The sequence below is a fragment of the Pocillopora verrucosa genome, chromosome 6 (assembly GCF_036669915.1).
Source record: "Pocillopora verrucosa isolate sample1 chromosome 6, ASM3666991v2, whole genome shotgun sequence".
Taxonomy (NCBI): domain Eukaryota; kingdom Metazoa; phylum Cnidaria; class Anthozoa; order Scleractinia; family Pocilloporidae; genus Pocillopora; species Pocillopora verrucosa.
In genome coordinates, this window is record NC_089317.1 from 5008387 (window position 1) to 5034844 (window position 26458).

Here is a 26458-nt window from a genome sequence, read left to right on the forward strand (position 1 = left end):
TACTTATGGACCAAGAATCGTCTCATTCCGTTTAGAATGGAGCGCGATAACCACTCGGCCACCCGATCTCCCTTAAGGTTGTAATATTTGTTCTTTTTTTTGTCTGAATTTGTTCTGAAATAATATAGTAAAAAATAATAATAATGAGAAGATAGGCGTTGTGAAACGAGGTATTTCACAGTCATTACCGGCGATCTAGCTAATTAGCGAAGTAGCTAATTCACCTGTCCGCTATATACTAATTTGTTTTGTTTATTCATAATTTTCTCATCGATACTAACCAATCGTTCCTCACAGTTTTCTTTAATTCTGTAGCACACAATGATAGTTTTCTTTAATTCTGAGGCACACGATGATAGTTTCAGCTGACATACAAGTAAGAGCTCTGTTTAATGGGGCGTTAATTTTGTTTTTTAGGTTTCAAGTGTCATAGGGACAAAATGGGGACAATAGGATAAAATGAGATTTTCAAGGGGAGCTCGGTAATCCCTCGACAAAATACCATAATAAAAAATGCACTTTGTTTAAAAACGAACATGCAGCTGGGAACCTGAAAAAGATAATCTGTGACTTCGTTAAGAATTTGAACATCAGACCTTCCCATGGTGCTTTAAACTACGGAGCTGCGTTACAAGCCAGTCCAGCATACTGATAAGATCGGCAATCAGTATTTGCTTGAATATTAATCGGAAACTTTCGAGGGGGGAGGAGATGGGAGAGACTCTGTGACCCTTAGTAGGTGGAGTAGGAGCACGCCTCATATTATGTATTTCTGGCCTGGATTCGACTCCCCGGCGATTCTGGTACATGTGGGTTGCCTTGGTTACCGTTTTTTTTTCCTCTAGCCATCTTAATTTTCTCCCAATATTGATAAGATCGATGTCATTTTTGGATTATCCAGAAAAAATAAGAATTCTCGTGAAGGAAATAACTGTGATTGGCCTTGGAGAAGAGGTCGAAAAAAATACAAAACAAGGAACGTCTCAGTGAACACGACGAAACAAATATCAAATTCGTAGAAGAGGTCATTAATTGCATACCTCTGGCAAATGAAGATGGAGCTGATTTTGAAAATGCCGCTTTCATTTTTAATCCTCCAGTCAGGCAGTTTATTGTTATAGCAGGAAAGGGTGATTCGGAATATTACTTCTCCGAGGAGGGCAGCAACAATATAACCTGTAAATGTGTCCACAAACCCTGACTGATGTACCTCTGAAACGAAGGCACATTTGGTTTTTCTAGTATCACCTTGTTATTGTTTCTTGCTGAAGTAGTCATCAAGGCTTTCAGGTCTAATTAAGTGCAATCTTGGAGAGTTAAATATAGGTTTTATGTCTCATTTAGTTGTGCATTTTAGAGCCCCAAACACTCTAGCCAAAGGTCCCCTTTTAGTTAATTTCTCTGCGATACACAGAACGCCACTGCCTGCGTAGTTCCCGATCGCTATGTTCTGAAAGCCGCTCTTGCAGATTAAATTGTTGAGTACTGCTAAGTAAATGCAAGGAGATCTTAGATGCGACCTCCCTTTGAAAAGGCCTCTATGGAAAAAGAGAGTGTTGTGAAGTGCTATTACGATGCAAGGTTTTTTAAGGTTAGTATTCAAAGATTGTATCAGTCTCACCCCCTTACGATACGTTTCATTGTTGTCTTTCTCCTCTGGTTGTGCAATTACTCGAACTTGAATTTTTGTTTCTAAACTGGTCGTGTTGAGAAATTTATTTTCAGTTTTTTAAATTTCACACGTAAAAGTTTTAGCTGATTATTGTACAGTAGTTGTGCGAGTCTTATCAAGTTCAAAAGCCCGCAAGGTCGAACTCGTAATTTAAACATTAGCAATAGTTTATGCTGACTCTATTTATGAGGCTCGTTTCTCGAACGAAGACGTTCGTCATGTTTGGATGTGTTTAGTGAACTTGTATAAAAAATACATTTGACCGGGTCAGAATTTTAAACAAGGAGTTAAACTCTGTAGAGACAGTCAGCGCATTACCCACATGTTCACTAATAAGGTACTTTAGAGAGTGCACTATAAATAAATAATGAATAAAATGAATAAAAGAGAGGGACAATTTGGTTAGCTGTAGAAAATGTAATAAAGAAGAAGACAACCAGGAGTATTGGTGCCTCCTGTTAGTGTGGGTTTTCTCAAAAGCTAGTTCTCCCGGGCATTGAACCTTATAGAAGGTTATACAATGGACAACTAACGAAGTTACTCAAACACCCAACTACGAGACTGTTGCCAAAGTCGAAATAAAAATGAAGAAAATTTTGAAGCAAAAAGGAGATACGTAAGCATATTTTTGCATTGTTTACGATACTACATTTTATTATTCATCGCGAGAAATGTATAGAAAATCTCTGCATGCAATGATACATGGTTCTAATATTTTTCTTACCAAGACAGAATTTCTCCTTACCAAATCAATACAATATCAAACAGGCAAGTGATAAGAAAAAACAAATATATCAGCTAGGGGATTATTAGTTGATCCAATACCAAATTCTCAGAGCTAACATCATAAGAGTTGTATAGCAGACAGTAAGGAGAATTACTGATGAGATCGTGAGAGTGAAAGGGTTAAGGGAAGCACTGAAGTAACGAGGAATCCCAAACAAAAAATTGTTTCAGTTGATTTCCTAGCCTTTGTTACCTATTCTATTCTTTTGTCTTTGTGTTTTTTATTTTTAGTATAACAGGAAACGCTAAGTTATTGTGATAGAGATTCAGTTAAAAAAAAAAAGTGTGCACATATTGATCAAACGATGGTGGAGTGTTAACAAGGTCACCTTCAGCCTCACTCCAAATCAAAGGCTTGGCAACTAAGTACACAACCGTAAAATGGCCTATTCAAAGGGAAATAGATTGTCTAGAAATCCTGAAAGACTGCGAACGTTGTTGAAATGCATAATAAAATACCGTATTGATAAAGTAAATAACACAATTATTAGGTCATTCAATTCAGAATCCCGCTGCATGATCCTTCACGATAAAGTTTTATAGCGAAAAGTGGGTCATTTCGCTCTAATGCCGGATCATCTCCGATACATAATTTGCGTACTTATATTTATGTTATACAGATACGGCACGTCTCGATAAATCAATTTCTCCCTTTAGTAATGTTTGGTTTAGTGGCGTGAAATACACGTTTTTGCATACATTGTGGTGGTTTATCAGTAACATAAACCGCCCAAACTGAGTTGGACTATTGTCACTGTTCTCGAAATAAACTGTTTTCGTCGCAGTAAACACCAGCAAAAACCAGGTGATGATGTTTGGTACATGAAGAGTCCTTTAGGAAAGAGCCATTTGGAAAATTATTTCCAAGGCCGCCAAAAATTCGGGAATACGTGGCAGAGTCATTAACCACTCTGTACGGATTTCGTCCATCTCACATCTCTTTTCAATGCAAGATGCAGAGACCTCAAAAATTTTTATTGGTTTATAACATAAGTACTAACTTTAAGTACTAACCTGGTTTTTTCTACTCAGTTAATGACCCCTGCGCGCTTCGTGCTTGGGCCATAAATCCGAGCGAAAAAAACTCAGTCCGTAACATGCAGAGCGGCCCTCGAACTCGGTTAGTAAGAGGTATCTCGTGCTCTTCAAACTTCCCGCGTACATCCATACCTCGATGTACGCACGCTAAGCATGGACCAATTCTTTATTATAACATAGCGTGCGTCCTAGCCCTATATAAGTCCTATTGAGCTACTATGAACAAAATCTTTATTATAAAATAATTCAAATAGTACGCGCGCTCTGATTGGCCAGAAAACCATTTTAGACGAGCGCATGTAAACACGGTTTTCGTTCCTCTTTCCTTAGTTATTTTATAAAAGAAATGTACCACAATTCTGTGCTTACATAGCTTGATGTAAACACTTGCGAGGTTGGGAAAACACTCGATAAGCTGCTTATGACGTGTTCTCCCAACCTCCCGCCTGTTTACATCAGGCTATATAAACACAGAAACGATTTTACATTTCTTCATTTTCGCACGCCTGTGTGTAAATAAGATGACGTAAGCATTTTTTTTTACCTGGCTTCAGAGTTTCCGTCCTGTTAAGCTGCGGTGCAGTTTTCCTTCTCTTCATTTAGTTTGGTTTTTCTAATTTCTTGTTTACACCAGGAAAGCGTTATCCATCTAAAATGGAGATTTTTGGGGAATGTTTTACTTTAATTTTTTATGAGGAAGAGACTTTTATTATTCTTTTCTGTGATCAACACTTGTCATGTTCTGCTTACATTTAAATACTACCCTGAATCAGGTGTAGTCTCCAGAATCAAGTTTGAATCTAAACTGGGATGTCTTCCTTAATGCAACTTGGAACTATCTTAGATTGGAAATTTGAAATACGTCTGCGGGTCAGTGAAAATAACGAAATTTTCGAAAAATGGCTCTCTGCATTTGGGATTTATTTGGCAAGGAATTGGTAATTTAAGATCTAGGACTGTAAATATTATATATGAATGAGGAGACAATATATAGGAGTTTCGTCAGTTGGATTCGAAAAGGCAGATCGGAAAATCTACATAAGACACCCACTGTGATCCAATCCAACCATAAATTAACCATGTAAAAATATTTTCCAAAATTCTGATCACTAAAGAGTCTTAGCGAAGACCGTGTTACCAAGCAATACATACGAAATAAAAAAAAAATGATAACAAATTGAACATTTTTCAGTTATTTTGAAAACTGATAAGTCTTTTAAAAATATCCATAGTGATGGCGTAGGCATTCTGCACGCAAAAATAGCTGCATAGAAAATAGTAAACATATTTTCAGTAACTTGTATAACAAAACGAGGGTACGGAAAGCTACAGCGCAATCTTAACAAAATAGGAAAAAAGATTAAAAATAAAACAATTTGGATTGACGTAATTCGAAATTGAAAATGTAAATATTTGACAGAAAGATTTTATCAAGGTGTTTTGGTCGAATTTTACACAGCAATCACCATGCTTGAATCTTCACGCATCGTGGATTCACTGGACGGCCTCTCTTTTTGAAGTAAGAAACATTTAAAAAGTGCAAGAGAAATTAAATACAGGTTTGTGAAAACATCATGAGTGGAAGACATATTTGATATTGGTAATTTTCACTTATTTATTTAGGATTGTAAATGTACGATAATTACAACCATCCCGTCAATGCTGCCTCATCAGCGCGTCGAAAGTGTCCTGAATCGGGAGATTGTTTAAGGCAGAAGATGTTTTCATCTAGAAATATTTCTTTATCAAGATATTACTTTTCGTCATTTTCCATCACTTGCCGTTTGATAACAAAAATGACTTTTCAGAGACTTTTTTGACTGATTTATGCATCCAATGCAGATGTTATTAGACGTTATAATTTGTATATCTTGGGAAAAGAGGAAATAAATTTGTTGATGGTCAGTGCCAACAACAAAGTTATGGCAGACTATAGCGAGTGTTTATCAGGTGTATAACTTAACAGAAGCAGTCAGACATAGAAGTCTTTCTCGTATTTTTGCTTCCCTTTGCACCTATGCCCTCTAGGAAAAGATCGCCTCGTTGGCTTTACGAAACTGGTCGAATTTATGAAAGAAAAGGAGGCAAATGTTTTAGCAAAATATTTCAAATTTCAGTTGTTTCTAGTAATCACTACGGTCATAACAGCTGGTCATAATGTTGGATCCACATAAACCTTCCAAGGGGTGGAGAATGACTGGAAATATATGAAAAACCTTATATGTGCACTGCGGTGAAGAAATGACCAGCTCCCAGTTGGCTTGTTAGCTCAGTTGGTAGAGCGCTGCACCTGTATCGCAGGGGTCAGGGGTTCAAATCCCTACGGGCCTTAATTTTTTCAGGTCTCATTTCTCAACTACCGGTTCAGTTGTGTTCATAGCTGCGAGGGTCGCTTATATCTCTTTTCTTCACCGCAGACTCCACTCAGCTAACTTGCTATTGTAAAAAATTCAAGCTTTGCTTACAAAGGAAATTTATTATAGAGTGTAATAACAAATCGAGTCAGAGTGGACGTGATTGTTTGTGTTTGGTCAAAGCTATTACAAAGTCTGGACTTCAATTCACTAGGATCCGTCTCTTTTACCAATTACTGTCTAGCGCTTGCGCAGAGAGGCGGACTTGTTACAGTTGTCACTCCACTCGAGCTTAAAATGTCTTCTCACGCGTTGTCTTGTTTTCTATCAGATCCATCACATATAAATTGCAGATGCCCGTGAAGAGTCTGAGATCTAATCATAAAATCAAAATTCTTTCTCGGATGAGTCATAAGTCGCGACGGAATTACGAATGATCTTTGCTACACCATCGATGGTGGACTGCTGTTGGTTGTCTATTGTCAAGAGACTCTAGGTAGGTCACCATCTATTATTTCCAATGTAATTCTTTTTAAGTATCTTAAATGAAAATGTCTGTCGTCTCAGCTAACGACCAAATGGCTAGAGATCGCTGCCCTGTGCATGGTTTGCGCGGTTTTGTCTGTTTTCGTGAGAGTAGTTTTGTTATCTGTGTTGATGAATCTGTGTCATTTGAACACTACACGGCCAAATTTTATGCTATTTTAAACCCATTTTAAGTGATATAAGCTTCATTCGTCAGATGTAATTTGATCATTCCATGAGCTTATCTTTTTTGTGGAAATGAAAATGTCGCTGACGATAGTTGAAATATGGTTCAGTTTCTCGGCCGGATTTTCTTGTGAAGAGGTCTACTTCTTGGTACCCCAATGATTCCTCAATCATACAAATCCTACATTCAATAAAATGATTCACGTGCCGCTCTAACTACGGAGACTTGCAATATTTCGCCTTTGTTAAGCGGAGCTTGTGCTTATGTTCCAAGTTTATTCCAACACTAACTCAACCATACAAGTACTAGCGGCGAAGGCCCAAACTGGAGCAATATCTTGTTAAAATTTATTGTCTCTTGTAAGATAGAGTATTATGCTAAAGATCCTGTGTCAATTTGCATATGAACGAAAGAGTGTTCATGCAAAATTTTTTTTTAGTGAATTAGCTTTCGCTCTCGCCAAGTTTTCTCATTTGCACCTGAAGAAAAAGCAAAGAAACCTTCCGTACGTTTTTGTCTTCAAGAAGGTGGAGATAAATAATGGACCTGTCAAATATACGTGGGATCATTTGCATGCAATTAAACTTCTATAGGAGGGCTATGAGGTAAAAATAAAATTGATTTGAAGGCGACGGTTCCATAACAGAATTTTGACAATAAAGTGATCCAAAATGTGACTTGTGCTTTCCCATGATTATGCAGGCTATGAAAACACAGTCAAAGGAAACAAATTTTGGAGGAATTTGTCTCCACTTTCTGTGCATTGTTACGATCAACCATCGCAAAATTCTAAGTAACAAACCTTAAGTTGCAAGACGCCATTGACTTAAAGTTAAATTATCATTTTTTTATCGAACTTAATTGCGTGTTATTTGCACAGTGCATTATTTTTTGTCGAACTAATAGAACCCACTGAAGGTCTGTCATTGATTCACAGCTGCTCATGATCAAGAACAAACCGACAAATTCACAAAGAAGTAAAATGACATACGTAGAACGTAATTTCGCTATTTCCCTAGATTGTCTTCACTTTCCTACATTTTCTTTCTTTAAAGTTGTTCATTCCACCGAAGGTAACTTTCTCTTTGGTTTGTTATCTTGTTCGTGAGACCACGTAGCTAATTACTTCCTAAAATAAGTTTTAAAATACGGAGAACCTGCCTTAAGACTCGCGAGAAAGTACAAAGTCTCCTTTTTGAGTTAATCTTATTGTTTATTGGATTTGTGATCTAAGATCACACATATCACGGTGCATGCAAGGAACGGGGTTCTAGACGAGCTCTAATAGAATTCCAAAAAGTGCGCTATTTTAAGACTTATGTATGCACGTGGGTTATTGAGCTCTTCCCTGAATGGCTCGTCCTACTGCATGGGCTTTTAGCAAGCACTATTCATTAGAAACACATTTTTTCATGGTAAACTCAAACGATGGAATTAAAACAGAAGCATATATTGATTACGATATGGATACTTGGGAACCCTGAATGCCTGCGATCAATGGCCGATCGATTTAACATTACAAAATCGATTTTAGTTCGTGTTTATCGCAGAATTTGTGGAGCGACTGCCAATAATCTTTCCGGTCAATATATGAGGTACCTACTTGTTCGAAAATGATTGATGTCGGATCCTTCGCCCAAAGGAATGCACCCTAAGATTTTTTCACTAGGGTTATTTATGGAGAAAATCAAAATGTCCTGCTGCATTCCTTTTCCTGTTTCCAGTATTTCCATTCCTGTTCACAGCTTCAGTGACGTCCTGAAATATCATCGACTCAACCAAAGTGAACTTAGTTTTAAAAAAAATTTTTATTTTTAAAATGTTTTGCTTCCTTTGAGTTGACAATCGATTCCTCTCACCACACCCCAGGTTGGTATTGAATAAGATTTTAGGGGGCCAAGGGTGTTCCCTTTACTGATTTTGTATTCAATAATAACAATCTTATCCTATTAAACTTTAGCAACAGAAAAAACAGGGAACTAAAGACGAAACCAGATACCGAGTGGATTGTTATTACAGTCTTCTACGCCATCACGATGCTCGTAGCGTTTGCAGGGAATAGTTTCCTCGTCTACATCGTGTGGAAGAAGCCCGAAGTGAGATCACTGACAAGCTTTATGTTTGTCAACATGGCTATCGCTGATTTGCTTGTAACCTTGGTAGTGATGCCCTGGTCGATTTCCGCAATATATACAGACGGTTTGTGGATGATCCCAGGAGTATTTGGAAAAGTCATGTGCAAAGGTGTTGCCTACACTGCCTACGTCACTTTAACAGCATCCATCCTCTGTCTGACGTTCATGGCGATCGACAGGTACTATGCCATCGCTCATCCCCTCCGCCGCCATCTTTGGTTTCGAAAGCCTAAACTAACCGTTCCATTTATTTGGATCGGCTCACTGGTCTCCATGTCCGTTTTCCTCGTTATTCAAACTGTGGAGGATTACAATAATTCTTTCTATTGCATGCTATCTGTTTACATCTTGGGTGATCCAGATAGGGCTCTTCGAGGAATATACCTCCTCCTTTTCGTCGTCAACTATCCCATCCCCTTGGTCGTTATTTCTTTCCGGTATACCATCACTGCATGGAATTTATGGTTCCATGTTGCACCTGGAGTGAATACTTTGAGAGGAAATCGAGTGCAACTCGAAACCTCCATATTGTTACCTGTGCCTTTGCCCTTTGTTGGCTCCCACCACAAGTGGTCCACGTGATGACAGTCATTCACGCATCTAAGGCTTACCTACATATACAGCCGATTGTCAGCTTTGTGTGTTTTTGGTTTGGACACGCCAACAGTGCCGTTAACCCATGGCTGTACATTTTTCTGAGCACCAAGATAAATACGGCATTTACCAGGATCGTCAGTAGAAAAAGCAGCCGGTTGCCTCGTCATCAAGTCTCGCCATCAAAACATCAGATGCCGTCTTACCACCTGAAGATGAAGGAAACCAGAATGAATCAAGAATAAAATTACCAATTTGGTAACTGTAAGATAGAAACTCGCTTAAAACGGATTTGCGTATCACTAATTATATAATATAATACAAACACCTATATGCGGTTTCATAAAAGTTACTGTCAGTAGTAAACCGAGTAATTTCATTAGAAATTGATAATTGCAACTAATTTCGACAATAACCGTTCTATCGGCTGGTAAGAATAAAAGGGGGGATCCGTTGCAGAGTGAACTATAGGAAGAAGTATACTAGCATTGCTTCTTCGATGTTTGAGGCAGTGTGGTGAGGGTGCTGAACTAGTGATCTGGTGGTCACGGGTGAAAGCCCTCTACCTTATTACTCGCTAGATTTGTTTCGTTTTTCCCTCGGGTCGATTCTTTGACTCGCTTTGTATACAGCCAACTGGTGTGCCTCCTACTGGTTGGGATTTTTAAACACTACATGATTGTTTACAACGTCTGTTTTCCAATTTGATTGAAATGGTCATGAACGCCCATGGGGGTATTGGTCAAAAAAGAAACAATGACATGTTTCTTCAGTGCTGCGGGTAGCATTAATTAAGTGTATTTGCATAACGTTTTCGCGATAATAATTTAACAAACTATTTCAGTTTATGATTAGCTGTTTTGGAAGGAGATTTGTGATGGGAATATTACTTTTCCGAGGATAGCAGCAACAATATAACCTGTAAATGTGTCCGAAAACCTTCGCTGATGTACCTCTGGAACAAAGGTATATTTGGTTTTTCTAGTATGAGCTTGTTGTTGTTTCTTGCTGAAGTAGTCATCAAGGCTTTTAGCTCTACTTAAGTGTAATTTTGGAGATAAAAATATAGGTTTTATTTCTCATTTAGTCGTGCATTTTAGAGCCTCAAACACACTAGCCAAAGGTACCGGTTTAGTTAATTTATTTGCGGTACACAACATCATTGCCTTCTTAGTTGTCGCCGGATTGCTATGTTTTGAAAGCTGCTCTTGTAGACTAAATTGTTGAGTAGTGATAAGGAAATACAGGGAGATTTTGGATGCGACCTCCCTTTGAAAAGGCCTCTATGGAAAAAGAGAGTGTTGTGAAGTGTTCTTACGATTCAAGGTTTTTTAAAGGTAGCATTCAAAGATTGTGCCAGTCTTACCCCCTTACGATAGGTTTCAATTACACGAACTTGAATTTTTGTCTCTAAACTGGTCGTGTTGAGAACTTTATTTTTAGTTTTCTAAATTTCACTTGTAAACGTTTTAGCTGATTATTGTATAGCCGCTGTGCGAGTCTTATCAAGTTCAGAGGCCCGTAAGATCTTTTTCTAATTTTAATATTAACAATAGTTTGTGCTGACTCTATTTTTGAGGCTTGTTTCTTGAACAAAGACGTTCGTCGGTGGTCATGTTTGGATGTGTTAAGTGAACTTGTATAAAAAATACACTTGACCGGGTCAGAATTTTGAACAAGGGGTTAAACTCTGCAAAGACAGTCGGCGCATTACCCACATGTTCACTAATAAGGTACTTTAGAGCGTGCGCTACAGTGACTAAAAGAGAGATACAATTTGATTAGCTATAGAAAATGTAATAAAGAAGAAGAAAACTAAGAGTCTTGGTGTCTCCTGATTGTGTGGGTTTTCTCAAAAGCTAGTTTTCCTTGTCACTGCATCTTTACAGAAGGTTATACAATGGACAACTAAAGAAGTTACTCAAATACCCATCTACGAGACTGTTGCCAAAGTCGAAATAAAAATGAAGAAAGTTTTGAAGCAAAAAGGAGATATGCAAACATATTTTACGCTACTATATTTTATTATTCATCGCAAGAAATGTATAGAAAATCTCTGCATGCAATAATGCATGGTTGTAATATTTTTCTTACTTAAGGGAAACACTGAAGTACCGAGGAATCCCAAACAAAAATTTGTTTCAGTTGGTTTCCTAGCCTTTGTTACCTATTCTGTTCTTTTGACTTTGTGTTTTTGATTTTATTTTTGGTATAACTGGAAACGCAAAGTTACTGTGATAGAGATTCAGCTTTTAAAAAAAAGCGTACACATATTGATCAAACGATGGTGGAGTGTTAACAAGGTTAACAAGCCTCACTCCAAATCAAAGGCTTGGCAACTAAGTACACAACTGTAAAATGGCCTTTTCTAAGGGAAATAGATTGTCTAGAAATCCTGAAACACTGCGAACGTTGTGGAAATGCATAATAAAGTACCGTATTGATAAAGTAAATAACACCATTATAAGGTCATTCAATTCAGAATCCCGCTGCATGATCCTTCACGATAAAGTTTTATAGCGAAAAGTGGGTCATTTCGCTCTAATGCCGGATCATCTCCGATACATAATTTGCGTACTTATATTTATGTTATACAGATACGGCACGTCTCGATGGATCAATTTCTCCTTTTAGTAATGTTTGGTTGAGTGGCGTGAAATACACGTTTTTGCATACATTGTGGTGGTTTATCAGTAACATAAACCGCCCAAACCGAGTCAGAGTATTGTCAATGTTCTCGAAATAAACTGTTTTTCGTTGCAGTAGACACCAGCAAAAACCAGGTGATGATGTTTGGTACGCGAGAAATCTTTTAGGAAAGAGTCACTTGGTATATTTAATTCCAAGGCCGCCAAAAATTCGGTAATACGTGAAAGAGTCATTAACTACTCTGTACGGATTTCGTCCATCTCACGTCTCCTTTCCATGCAAGATGGAGATACCTCAGAAATTTTGTTGGTTTATAACATAAGTACTAACTTTAAGTACTAACCTGGTTTTTCTGCTCAATTTATGGTCCCTGCGCGCTTTGTGCTTGGGTCATAAATCCGAGCGAAAAAAACTCGGTCCGTAACATGTAGAGTGGCCCTCGAACTCGGTTAGTAAGAGGTATCTCGTGTTTCCCAAACTTCCCCCGTACATCCATACCACGATTTACGCACGCTAAGTATAGACCAATTTTTTATGAATCTGACAATTTGAAACATCCTGCTTACGACGGTGATCGATATTTTTTCGTTAAGGTCAATTCTGTCCCTAGGTAAGTATTCTGAGAAAGATAGTTAGGACGTTTATCATACAAATTTATCGAAACGTCCACAGATCGAGAGACAAGCGAAGCAACTGCGTCAGTATTCACCTTTAATGAGAAAACCCCGAGGAATCAGTCACATTTGAAAACGCTTTGTTATAACATAGCGTGCGTGCTTGCCCTATATAAGTCCTATTGAGCTGCTATGAACAAAATCTTTATTTACGCATGCCCGTACGTAAATAAGATGACGTGAGCGTTTATTTGGCTTCAGATTTTCCCTCCTGCTAAGCTGCAGTGCAGTTTTCCTTCACTTTGAAATATGGAAGAAACCAGCGAAGAACTGCCCAATTTTTCTATTGGCATTGACTTTTTAGGTCCTTATCCAACAAGCAACAAAAATAAAGCCGAAAAAAACTCGCAAGAGGCACGTTTCGCAAATTTGTCGGAAGACCAGCTGCAGCAAATTTTGACCGAAAGACATTCACTGGGAACAAAGAAAGCCACCTCTCCACCGCAGTGCAAATATGTGAATTTTCATCTATCTAAAATCTTCATTCACTTGGATGTTTATTTGTACCCAATTCATTGACCAGCTCCCAGTTGGCTTGTTAGCTCAATTGGTAGAGCGCTGCACCGGTATCGCAGAGGTCAAATCCCGTACGGGCCTGAATTTTTCAGGTCCTATTTACAACTACTCGTTTCAGTAGTGTTCTTAGCTGCGAGGATCTTCTAATTTCATATCTTTTATCTGTTTTTATTTTTTTTTTAGCATGAAAGGAAGACACGTGCATTATGTCTGATCACAGTTTCTCTACTCACCAAGCCTCCATGACCTCCAAAACATAAAATGTCATTTTGTCAATGGGCAACTACCTGTGTGTTGGTTTTTTGTTCGGAGCCAGTTGAGAAGTGATTTGGCCTCTGAAAAATTCAAGCACTTGCGAGACTTCTTGGAAACTTCAAATTTCTTAATCTACAGATGAACATTAAATATTGGGAATTTGGATTAAATGTATCTGTTAATGATGCATGACACAAAAAGCTGAATAAAATGGAGATGTAAAGTGTGAAAAAAGTGGGATGACATCTCTGAATAAATTCTGTCTCTATGCTTTTCCTTTGTTCTGAAAAACCAGAAGAGTCGTCGTTATGGACATAAATGCAATGTTTGTTTTTTAAACCGATGTACATTAGAGTTGTAATTATTTTAAGGTCTTTTAACCCTCCTAATGTAGCTCAGTTAAAAATTGATGATCGTCGTTTGATACAAGCACTTTGATCGTCGCTTGATAATACAAGCACTTTGATCGTCGCTAGATAATACAAGCGCTTTTCCTTCGCACGGTTCAACCGTACCTGCAAGTTCCAGACATAAATTCGTCGCTATAAGTTGCTATATAGACCTAAGACTGCACATAAAATGACAATGGTGAGGTGTCCGCAGGGCGAGAGTGGACTGCAAATTTTCCATCAAGATTGGCCCTGTACTGTGTACAATAAATAAATGGTAAATGATTTTGTTTGATGATAGTTTAGAGTGACAGCTTTGAACCAGTATGTTCGTCATCGAACTAAACGTTCTACTTCTCAAACCAACGAGTAGACCAGTCAAACCAGTTCGTTTTGTCAACTGACCGAAGGAAGACTTCACTCAGCTAACTTGCTATTGTCAAAAAAATCAAACTTTGCTTACAAACGAAATTTACTATCGAGTGTAATAACAAATCGAGCCAGAGTGGACGTGATTGTCTGGAGTTCAATTCACTAGGACCCGTCTCTTTTACCAATTATTGTCATCTCGCTAGCGCAAAGAGGCGGACTTTGTACAGTTGTCAATTTCACTTGAGCTTAAAATGTCTTCTCACGCGTTGTCTTGTTTCCTATCAGATCCATCACATATAAATAACACACGCGTTGTCTTGTTTCCTATCAGATCCATCACATATAAATAACACATGCCCGTGAAGAGTCAGATTTAATTAATCATAAAATCAAAATGCTATCCCGGATGAGTTATAAGTGGGGACTAAATTACGAATGATCTTTGCTACGATCGACGGTGGACTGTTGCTGGTTGTCTATTGTCAAGAGAGTCTGCGGGTAAGTCACCATCTGTTATTTTTTAAGTCTCTTAAAGCAAAATGTCTGTCGTCTCGGCTAACGACCAAACGGCTAAAGATCGCAGCCCTGTGCATGGTTTGCACAGTTTTGTTTGTTTCCGTGAGAGTCGTTTTGTCACCTGTGTTGATAAACCTGTGTCATATCAACACTGCACAGCCTCAATTTTATGCTACTTAAAACCTATTTCTTGTGTCTCTACCATGACTAGAAGCTCCTCCAGTTTCGTTTCCTATAGCACAGTAAGACTACAATCCGCGACTCAGAGCAGCCCCTCTGCAACAACTTCCGCTAGCCAATTAACTAACTGTACAATAATAGGGGTATTCTGCTCGAATCTCCAACCTAACAAGTACACAGATCGCGAAGAGGTGTCTAGGTCAGATTTATTATCATCTACGTGGGCATCGTCGCTTGACACTTTTCGTCGCACGGTTCAACCGTGCCTGTACATGCGTCTTTTTCATTTCTGGTTTGCTCAGCCATCGTGTCACATGAGATAAGCGTCATTTCATTTATCGAGCTCCAGTGACTATCACACAGTACTTTTACAACTTAAACCTCTCCCCTCTGTGCTCATTTTTGCTAGCATTTTAAACTTAACGAACAAGGCAGCCACAGGGCTCTATGCCAAAATACACTGAAACTGATTCAGTTGTGGATGGTAAGTGATGTAAGCCTCATTCGTTTAATGTAATTTGATCCAAACAAGAGTCTCATATGCCGTAGGTAAGTCTCTTTATGATTTTCATACCATGAGCTTATCTTTTTTGTGGAAATGAAAATGTCGCTGACGATAGTTGAAATATGGTTCAGTTTCTCGGCCGGATTTTCTTGTGATGAGGTCTACTTCCTGATACCGCAATGATTCCTCAATCATAAAAATGCTACATTCAAGAAAACGATTCACGTGCCGCTCTAACTACGGAGACTTGAAATATTTCGCCTTGGTTAAGCTGAGCTAGTGCTTTTGTTCCAAGTTTATTCCAACACTTACTCAACCATACGAGTATTTGCGGCCAATGGCCAAACTGGCACAATATCTTATTTAAATTTAAGAGAGTGTCTCTGGAAGAGCGGTCCGGTCGATTTTGCTTGAGACACAGATTTCGCTTGTTTCTTGTGTGTTGTAAGACATTCATGTACCTATACTAAAACCACAGTCAGTTTGATCGGATCTCTTTATTTTTCAGAGTTTTACGGAAATTAAATTTCACTCGAGCGAAGGCTTGTCGTGACACTTTTCAAGACTCTAATTTCATACAACTTTGGAGGACAATTTACAAAAAACTACGGAACTCAGCAAAAAACAAATACCACAGCCATGTGTATTAACTCTATCTTATCTATCGAGGCGACGTTTGTAAACATCACGTGTCAATCAGAGAAACAGGGAGACTTGAATGACACCTTATCGGTTCGCCTAAATCAAACACGCCAAAACCGATCAAATTCATGGTGAAGTTTTGAAAAAGTGAGGCGTTCTTAACTGATCCAACTAACATAGCTAGCAAGTAGGTGCCATAGAAAAGATAGCCACAGAAAAAAACTTTGTGGCCCGACCTTTACGAGAACTTTATAACTCCGTGAACTTACCTAATTTTCGGCAATCTCCAAGTTTGGCCGCCATTTTGAGGGACTTCTAAACATGAAGCGTAACCGATATAAATCAAGCAGGCAAATCTAAAACCGTCAGAAATATATACGAAAGCAATTCAAATGAACTCTACTTTCAATTCAAGCGACAAAATTTGAAATTGTTCGTTAAACTTACCATCCCCATGCGACCATTTATTCCAACAATTCAACCACTACAACTTTCTGAATTCTACTCGTCGATTCCACTGCAAGAAATAACCTGTGCCACCCAAGCTTGGACTCGAATGTGAAGTACGAATCAAATAACATAACTGCTTCATCTTCGCAGCAATATCACGCTGGTATTTTGATTTTCCGATCGACAAGAACGGTGATCAAGAATCGATCGGTTTGTTTACCTCATAAACGTGACCGCTGACCAGCTGCTGAGTGAAAACAGTACGGTTCAGTGGCGAGGGGCGGGGTGAGGGGTGGGTGTGGGCAGATTATCAGAAGATTTTCGGGAACATTCGAACATATGCATTAAAGTATCATGATAAACATTAGGATTCTCAGTCTTAATGCGAAGGCATGCTTCGTGTTGCAGACAACTTTTGTTTCACTAAGAATTCTTTTTTATTTCAATTACATTTCGTTCCAAATAGGACTAGCATCAGTTCATAGATTTAAAAACAAATCTTTACCACCTAAATAAATGTGTTTAGATAATCGAGATAACCATTGAACTTCTTGTATCGCACCGGAAATAACGTGTCTTGTCTTTGCCCAACTTTGAGAGCGTGGAGCGGTGAAGACGCGAGATACGAGTCTCGCGTCTCGCGGCTTCACCATGCTCACAGGATACGCATGACCTCACTATCTTTAAGAAAAATAAGAGACCGCTCGAAGTCTGTATTCCGTTCAACCATTTCATAAGAGTGACGCGAGTCTTTCAATTGAGTGAGAAAGTCACAAACCCCTTCTTTACCTCACGAGCGTAACCACTGACCACTCACGAATTACAGTAGGCTTCTCTTTTGAAGCGGAAATTGAAATCGTATCGAATATACAAAGTTATAGTGAGTTCCTTTATATCTCCCGCACTTGTATCGCTTTGGAAACAATTACGAGTACAGGAAGAAGTCGTTCATTAGCGAGACGTTCATTATGTCTCAGGACTGCTTTTTGAATAGCAAAGATGGAAAAACTTTGGTTCATCGTGTGGCTTAAGTGGTTTGGTACGACTGTCTGAATGCGATGACGAAGTAAAACATCATTTGATAAGCTGCCACTTGTCTAAAGAGGTTTTTAAGTGAAAATGAGCTAATATTGGCAAGGATTGGCGTATTTCACCCCGCTCAGGAGGATAAATAAAAAAATGTGGATTTGCTATAGGCATCGCCACACTTTGGGGAAGTTTTGGAGAAGTGAAAAGGTGACATGTCAGTATCCTGATCATGATGGTGTCAGGAAGCGTATCCAAGGCAGAGATGTAATTCCCTTGCATATGTCTCAGGACATTAAAAAGCTGTTTGGAATTATTATTCCAGTTGAATCAGATGGTCTTCAGTAACATTTTCTGTTATCTATTTTTGTCACGTGACATATCTGCTCGAAAAGAGAAGAAATTCTTTATCAGATGAAGGGTACTTAAATACACATCACGTTGAAAAAAATAGATCTATGTGTAAGTGCTTTTTATTACAGATGGAAATATGTACAATGTTGCTCGGTTGATAATCAATAATGTTTTTGTAGAAGATCAAATCACCTGACAACGCAATCTATTTACTCATGCGTACGGTTCACAATTATTTGCGGTCAGTTTTCCTAAGTTTGTATGATTCTCATTAACCAATATGATTAAATATGCAGACTAAAACACCCCTTATTTGATTACGAATAATAAAAGTAAACAGTGCATGTCGGTTTTTAATTCCTGATGGATGCTACTGGGCTTTACTTTAACTAAGAAATTTGCAATCGGTTACCTCAGCTCTCTATGTCCCATGCCGTAAGAAGCACAAGAAAAAAGTTGATGATGGTGAGTCTTGGCTGAGACAAGAAGAATCAGAGAAGAATCTACGGTCCCCAAAAACGCCACTTTTAAACACGAGACAACTAAGGTAAATTGAATTAATTGTTATTTTTTACTTAAAACTATCGTTAAGATTATAAGATACGCGAAAAACTCTCCCCACCGATTTTTTCTTGCATTCTGTTAATCAAAAGTTTCAATAATTATAAAGGCTCTCTTGTTGATCGTCTTAATAGTAACAGTTTCCAGGATCCAAGGAGAGCAAAAGAGTCAACAATTTTCTGTGTAGCTAGGTATGGCGACATGCCGGCTTTATACTTCTTCCGGCGTGATAACGATAATGATGACAACAATGGGCAAAAAGCACCGTCCGCTAATGATGACGATTATCATAGTTATTAACAAATCTCAGTTATAGTCCTGAAAAAAATCTCTATCACTTTGCATACATTCTTGGGAACAGAAAAAAATTACTTAGAGCAAACATTCTAAGTATAGTGTTCATTCCGTGCAATGAGGCATAAATAAAAGTTCTTATTTTATACCACTGATGACAAGCAAAAAGGTTATATAGGTACCCTGTTAAAAATACATTGATAACTCTAATTAATAATTCTAATTAATACCAGTTCTAATTTAAAGGAGAAAGTTATGAAAATAAAATAAAAGTTGTCTGTACCACAAAGCATGCCTTCACTGTTTAGACTGATAGTCCTAGAGCTTTTTGAGCATGTATTCGAATATCTTATGACGATAAGCCAGCCACCCACCCCACCCCGCGCTATGCTGTTTTCACTTATCGGCTGGTCAGCGGTCACGTTTATGAGGTAAACAAACCGATCGATTCCTGATCACCGTTCTTGTCGATCGGAAAATCAAAATATCAGCATGATATTGCCGCGAAGATGAAGCAGTTATGTTATTTGATTCGTACTTCACATTCGAGTCCAAGCTTGGGTGGCACAGGTTATTTCTTGCGGTGGAATCGATGAGGGGAATTCGAACACTAGTTGTAGTGTTTGAATTGTTGAAAGAAATGATCGCATGGGGATGGTAAGTTTAACGAACAATTTCAAATTTTGCCGCTTGAATTGAAAGTAAAGTTCATTGGAATTGCTTTGGTATGTATTTCTGAGGGTTTTAGATTTACCTGCTTGATTTCTATCGGTTACGCTTCATGTTGACAAGTCCCTAAAAATGGCGGCCAAACTTAAAGATTGCCGAAAATTAGGTAAGTTCACGGAGTTATAAAGTTCTCGTAATGGTCGGGCCGCAAAGTTTTTTTCTGTAGTTACCTTTTCTATGGCACCTACTTCCTAGCTATTAGTTGGATCAGTTAAGAACGCCTCACTTTTTCAAAAATTTACCTTGAATTTGATCGGTTTTGGCGTGTGTGATTTAGGCGAACCGATGAGGTGTCATTCAAGTCTTCCTGTTTCCTTGATTGACACGTGATGTTTACGAAAGTCGCCTCGATAGATAAGATAGAGTTAATATACATGGCTGTGGTATTTTTTTTTTGCTGAGTTCCGTATTTTTTTGTAAATTGTCCTCCATAGTTGTATGAAATTAGAGTCTTGAAAAGTGTCACGACAAGCCTTCGCTCGAGTGAAATTTAATTTCCGTAAAACTCTGAAAAATAAAGAGATCCGATCAAACTGATTGTGGTTTTAGTATAGGTACATGAATGTCTTACAACACACAAGAAACGAGCGAAATCCTTGTCTCAACCAAAATCGACCGGATCGCTCTTACAGAGACACTCTCTTAATGGCTCTTGTAAGATAGATTATTATGCTATAGATCTTATGTCAATTTGCATCTGAACAAAGAGTGTGGATGCAGAATTTTTTTTTTAGTGAATTAGCTTTAGTTCTCGCCAAGTTTTCTCTTTTGTGCCTAAATAGAAAGCAAAGAAACTTTGCGTACGTTTTTGTCGTCAAAAGAGCTGAAGATAAATAATTGGGTGGTCCCAGCTGTTCAGTGTCAAATTATTTCGCAGATGTTGGTTTTGAAGATAATTTTTCAAAAAAGCATTTTCTATTCTTAGTGTATAGCGCCACGCAAAAAACTTTTATTCTGGCTGCTTCTTTTGATATCAGTGCGACATGATCCTAACGAAAACTGAAAAAAAGGCTGTATTCCTAAACTTGAATGTTTAGGAAATGTAAAGCTGCAAAGCGCCGCGTCAAAGCACTATTCCTATTCCCTGTCAATGCACCATCCATCAAACATAAATTGAACTATTTTATCAACAGTTAGGCTGATAGAGACTCTTGAGGAAATATACTGTACGTTTAAACATAAAGGCAAAAGTTGACTACAGATTATTGAAGTCAAATTAAAGAAACAACGATAGGAAACTATATCAATTAATTCATGGAAGAGAGCTTTTCGTTTGTGCTCTATTAAACAAGTATTTACTCGGGCACTGTCTTTAGGGGCTTTAAACTACCGCGTTTTATCGAAAGACTAAATCAGCAAATCGATGTCGGATATGGCGCAAAGAAAATTTATACAAATTTATAGTTTTGGTTCTGGCGTGGACTTTACTCCAGTTGTTGCTTCGCTTCAAGCATATATTCTTCTGAAAATAAAGTAATTTTATCGTCCTCTATTTCAGCATGACAGCGCACATTGCAGAACCGTCTCATTATTTCATTTTTATGAATCTGTCAAAAATACGTGGGGTCATTTGCATGCAATTTAACTTCGATAAGAGAGCTATGAGGTAAAAAGAAAATTGACCTGAAGGCGACGGTTCCATAACGGAATTTTGACATTAAAGTGATCCGAAATGTGGCGTGTGCTTTCCATGATTATGCAGGCTATGAAAACACACTGTTGGGAAACAAAGTTATGAGGAATTTGTCTCCATTTTCTGCGCATTGTTACGGTCAACCATCATAGAATTCTAAATAACAAGCCTTACTTTGTAAGACGCCGTTGACTTAAAGTTAACTTATCATTTTTTTATTAAACTTAATTGCGTTTTATTTGCACAGTGCATTATTTTTTGTCGAACTAATAGAGCCCACGGAAGGTCTGTCATTGATTCACAGCTGCTCATGATCAAGAACAAACCGAGAAATTCACAAAGAAGTACAATGACATACGTAGAACATAATTTCGCAATTTCCCCAGACTTACTTCACTTTCATACATTTTACTACATTAAAATTGTTCATTCTATCGAAGGCAACTTTCTCTTTTGTTCGTCACGCTGTTCGTGAGACCACGTGGCTAATTACTCACTAAAATGAGTTTTAAAATATGGAGCACCTCCCTTCAGACTAGCAAGAAAGTACAAAATCTCTTTTTTGGAGTAAATCTTGAATTTCGGCACGTAAAGAGTTTCCTTCTTGTTTGTTAGTTTTTTTTATACTCAAGTTTATGAATTAAAATCAACGAGGAGATCTAAAGCAAAATGGGATTATTTAAAGAAACGGACTGTAAATGACATGTGACATGTCCTAATTCGATGGTAAATGAATAATTATCCTTATTCAACATATGATGGGTTTAAAAAAATACTATGCTTCTATGTAACCCAACACATATTTATCATATAAGGCTCGCTTTGAAGAAAAAATAACTTATAAATGGTGTTCATAAGTTTGACATCTTTACTGAGCTCTAAGTGGTTTTTTTTTTGCTCTTTAAAGCGGAAGACGTAAGCCCGTGTTTATGTGCTTTGGAAATTAATATGAGGCATGTTGGATTTGAGATCCATTTGAGAAGTCCCACATGCAAACATTTATGTCTGATATTCCTGTCCGGCTGTCAAGAAGAGATGCAACCGAGACCCGCATTAATATTCATAGGAAATAATTTTGAAATGGTTAAAAAACCGAAGTGATTAGGAATAACCTCTTTAGTTCATCAAGGTTCCTCAGTCTCGGGCCACTGAATTCTCAAACCGTTGGACAGGGGAAGCAACCTTATCGATCTCCAAAGGTATACCGTGTTTCTTATTTTAGATCAACCTGAAAAAACGCTTGGATCAGTGCGGTTGAAATGTAAAATTTTCCTTTTTTTAATCTTCCTTTAGTACTAAGAAGCTACAAGTCTATTTGCTGACAGCGGACTTCAGTGCATTCTATCGCAGGTACGTTGAATTGCCATGAGACGTTCAACGCTTCTTAACTCATAATAACTTGGAGGGAAAGAAGTTGACTTTGTAAGGCGATTATATAGGCAGATTGATTTCCTGTTTTCAAACTAATACTAATAACGTTACAATCCATCAAAAATAGTTATATACATGCGCCAACAGTGTCTTCAATAAGATGTCATACATTATCTTTGGTGTTATTTTTTATTCTACCGGATATTGAACTGAGAATAAAAGGTTAGTTATAACGAATATTATGTTATTATTATCGTTTGTTTCTGATAATTTTCGTTATTGGTATTATACGAACAAATGTAGGAACCGTTTGGAAAATTTGAAAATACTAATAAGAAAAACTATTTCTGAAAGTTATCTGTATCCATCGGGACGGAAAACAAATGAGAAGATGACAAATAAGAAACGCTTTCGACATAAAAGCAAACCAACAACAAAGACCAGTATTTATATATTTTAAGAATGGGAATACTTAATACTTCTATGCAGAAATGCTTAACCATCACTTCAATACTAAGATTTTTTCACTAGGGTTATTCAAGGAGAAAATTAAAATGCCCTGCTGCATTCCTTTTCCTGTTTCCAGTATTTCCGTTCCTATTCACAGCTTCAGTGACGTCCCGAAATATCATGGACTCAACCAAAGTGAACTTAGTTTAAAATAAAAAAAAAATTAAAAAAAAAATTTTTCCCTTTGAATTCACAATCGATTCCTCTCACCACACCCCAGGTTGGTATCGAATAAGATTTTAGGAGGCCATGGTTGTTCCATTCACTGATTATTTATTCAGTAATAACAGTTTTATCTTATTCAACTTTAGCAACTGAAAAACAAGAACTAAAGATGAAACCAGAAACCGAATGGATCATCACAGTCCTCTACGCCATCACGATGCTCGTAGCGTTTGCAGGGAATAGTTTCCTCATCTACATCGTGTGGAAGAAGCCTGAGGTCAGATCACTGACAAGCTTTATGTTCGTCAACATGGCCGTCGCTGATTTGCTTGTAACCTCGGTAGTGATGCCCTGGTCGATTTCCGCAATATATACAGACGGTGTGTGGATGATCCCGGGAGTATTTGGAAAAGTCATGTGCAAAGGTGTTTTATACATTGGCTATGTCACTTTAACAGCATCCATCCTCTGTTTGACGTTCATGGCGATCGACAGGTACTATGCCATCGTTCATCCCCTCCGCCGCCATCTTTGGTTTCGAAAGCCTAAACTAACCGTTCCATTTATTTGGATCGCGTCACTGGTCTCCATGTCCATTTTCCTTGTTATTCAAACTGTGGAGGAATACAATAATTCTTCCTATTGCATGCTATCTGTTTACATCTTGGGTGATCCAGATAGGGCTCTTCGAGGAATATACCTCCTCCTTTTCGTCGTCAACTATCTCATCCCCTTGGCCGTTATTTCCTTCCTGTATACCATAACTGCATGGAATTTATGGTTCCATGTTGCACCTGGAGTGAATACTTTTAGAGGAAATCGAGCGCAACTGGAAACCTCCAAGAGAAGAGTGGTTCGGATGCTCATTATTGTTAACTGTGCCTTTGCCCTTTGTTGGCTCCCACCACAAGTGGTTCACATGATGCAAATCATCCACGCATCTGAGGCCCAGCTACATATACAGCCGATTGTCAGCTTTGTGTGTTTTTGGTTTGGACACGCCAACAGTGCCGTTAACCCATGGCTGTACATTTTTCTGAGCACGAAGATAAATATGGCATTTACTAGGATCGTCAGTAGAAAAAGCAGCCGGTTGCCTTCAAGTCTCGCCATCAAAACATCAGATGCCGTCTTACCACCTGAAGATGAAGGAAACCAGAATGAATCAAGAATATAATTACCAATTTGGTAACTGTAAGATAGAAACTCGCTTAAAACGGATTTACGTATCACTAATTATATAATATAATACAAACACCTATATGCGGTTTCATAAAAGTTACTGTCAGTAGTAAACCGAGTAATTTCATTAGAAATTGATAATTGCAACTAATTTCGACAATAACCGTTCTATCGGCTGGTAAGAATAAAAGGGGGGATCCGTTGCAGAGTGAACTATAGGAAGAAGTATACTAGCATTGCTTCTTCGATGTTTGAGGCAGTGTGGTGAGGGTGCTGAACTAGTGATCTAGTGGTCACGGGTGAAAGCCCTCTACCTTATTACTCGCTAGATTTGTTTCGTTTTTCCCTCGGGTCGATTCTTTGACTCGCTTTGTATACAGCCAACTGGTGTGCCCCCTACTGGTTGGGATTTTTAAACACTACATGATTGTTTACAACGTCTGTTTTCCAATTTGATTGAAATGGTCATGAAACCCCCATGGGGGTGTTGGTCAAAAAGGAAACACTGACATGTTTCTTCAGTGCTGCGGGTAGCATTAATTTAGTGTATTTGCACAGCGTTTTCGCGATAATAATTTAACAAACTATTTCAGTTTATAATTAGATGTTTTGGAAGGAGATTTGTGATGGGAATATTACTTTTCCGAGGATGGCAGCAACAATATAACCTGTAAATGTGTCCGCAAACCTTCGCTGATGTACCTCTGGAAAGAGGTATATTTGGTTTTTCTAGTATGAGCTTCTTGTTGATTCTTGCTGAAGTAGTCATCAAGGCTTTTAGCTCTACTTAAGTGTGATTTTGGAGATAAAAATATAGGTTTTATTTCTCATTGAGTCGTGCATTTTAGAGCCTCAAACACACTAGCCAAAGGTACCGGTTTAGTTAATAACTTTGCGGTACACAGAACGTCATTGCCTTCTTAGTTCTCACCGGATTGCTATGTTCTGAAAGCTGCCCTTGTAGACTAAATTGTTGAGTAGTGATAAGTAAATACAGGGAGATTTTGGATGCGACTTCCCTTTGAAAAGGCCTCTATGGAAAAAGAGAGTGTTGTGAAGTGTTCTTACGATTTATGGTTTTTTAAGGTTAGCATTCAAAGATTGTGCCAGCCTTACCCCCTTACGATAGGTTTCACTGTTGTCTTTCTCCTTTGGTCGTGCAATTACTCGAACTTGAATTTTTGTCTTTAAACTGGTCGTGTTGAGTACTTTATTTTTAGTTTTCTAAATTTCACTTGTAAACGTCTTAGCTGATTATTGTATAGTAGTTGTGCGAGTCTCATCAAGTTCAGAGGCCCGTAAGATCTTTTTCTAATTTTAATATTAACAATAGTTTGTGCTGACTCTATTTTTGAGGCTTGTTTCTTGAACAAAGACGTTCGTCGGTGGTCATGTTTGGATGTGTTCAGTGAACTTGTATAAAAAATACAGTTGACCGGGTCAGAATTTTGAACAAGGGGTTAAACTCTGCAAAGACAGTCAGCGCATTATCCACATGTTCACTAATAAGGTACTTTAGAGCGTGCACGACAGTGAGTAAAAGAGAGATACGATTTGATTAGCTACAGAAAATGTAATAAAGAAGAAGAGAACTAAGAGTATTGGTGTCTCCTGATTGTGTGGGTTTTCCCAAAAGCTAGTTTTCCTTGTCGCTGCATCTTTACAGAAAGTTATACAATGGACAACTAAAGAAGTTACTCAAATACCCATCTACGAGACTGTTGCCAAAGTCGAAATAAAAATGAAGAAAGTTTTGAAGCAAAAAGGAGAGATGCAAACATATTTTACGATACTATATTTTATTATTCATCGCGAGAAATGTATAGAAAATCTCTGCATGCAATAATGCATGGTTGTAATATTTTTCTTACTTAAGGGAAACACTGAAGTACCGAGGAATCCAAACAAAAATTTGTTGCAGTTGATTTCCCAGCCTTTGTTACCTATTCTGTTCTTTTGACTTTGTGTTTTTGATTTTATTTTTGGCATAACAGGAAACGCAAAGTTACTGTGATAGAGATTCAGCTTTAAAAAAGTGTGCACATATTAATCAAACGATGGTGGAGTGTTAACAAGGTTAACAAGCCTCACTCTAAATCAAAGGCTTGGCAACTAAGTACACAACTGTAAAATGGCCTATTCAAAGGGAAATAGATTGTCTAGAAATCCTGAAACACTGCGAACGTTGTGGAAA

General features: G+C 38.0%; 1 protein-coding gene and 1 pseudogene across 4 annotated transcripts; both read left to right on the forward strand.

Moving 5' to 3' along the window:
• Positions 1-4894: 4894 nt before the first annotated feature.
• Positions 4895-10659, forward strand: LOC131791228 (G-protein coupled receptor 83-like; annotated as a pseudogene).
• Positions 10660-19136: 8477 nt separating this feature from the next.
• Positions 19137-25850, forward strand: LOC131796336 (orexin/Hypocretin receptor type 1-like). Of its 4 annotated transcripts, XM_066168167.1 has the most exons (4): positions 19137-19331; positions 19467-19509; positions 22330-22386; positions 23229-25850. In XM_066168167.1, the coding sequence occupies exon 4, from the start codon at positions 23252-23254 to the stop codon at positions 24257-24259; it is 1008 nt and encodes a 335-aa protein (XP_066024264.1). In that variant the 5' UTR covers positions 19137-19331; positions 19467-19509; positions 22330-22386; positions 23229-23251; the 3' UTR covers positions 24260-25850. The 4 variants fall into 4 exon arrangements, with proteins under 4 accessions (XP_066024264.1, XP_066024265.1, XP_066024262.1 ...); XM_066168168.1 differs by lacking the exon at positions 19467-19509; XM_066168165.1 differs by lacking the exon at positions 19137-19331 and having other exon boundaries at positions 19356-19509.
• The last annotated feature ends 608 nt before the right edge of the window (positions 25851-26458 follow it).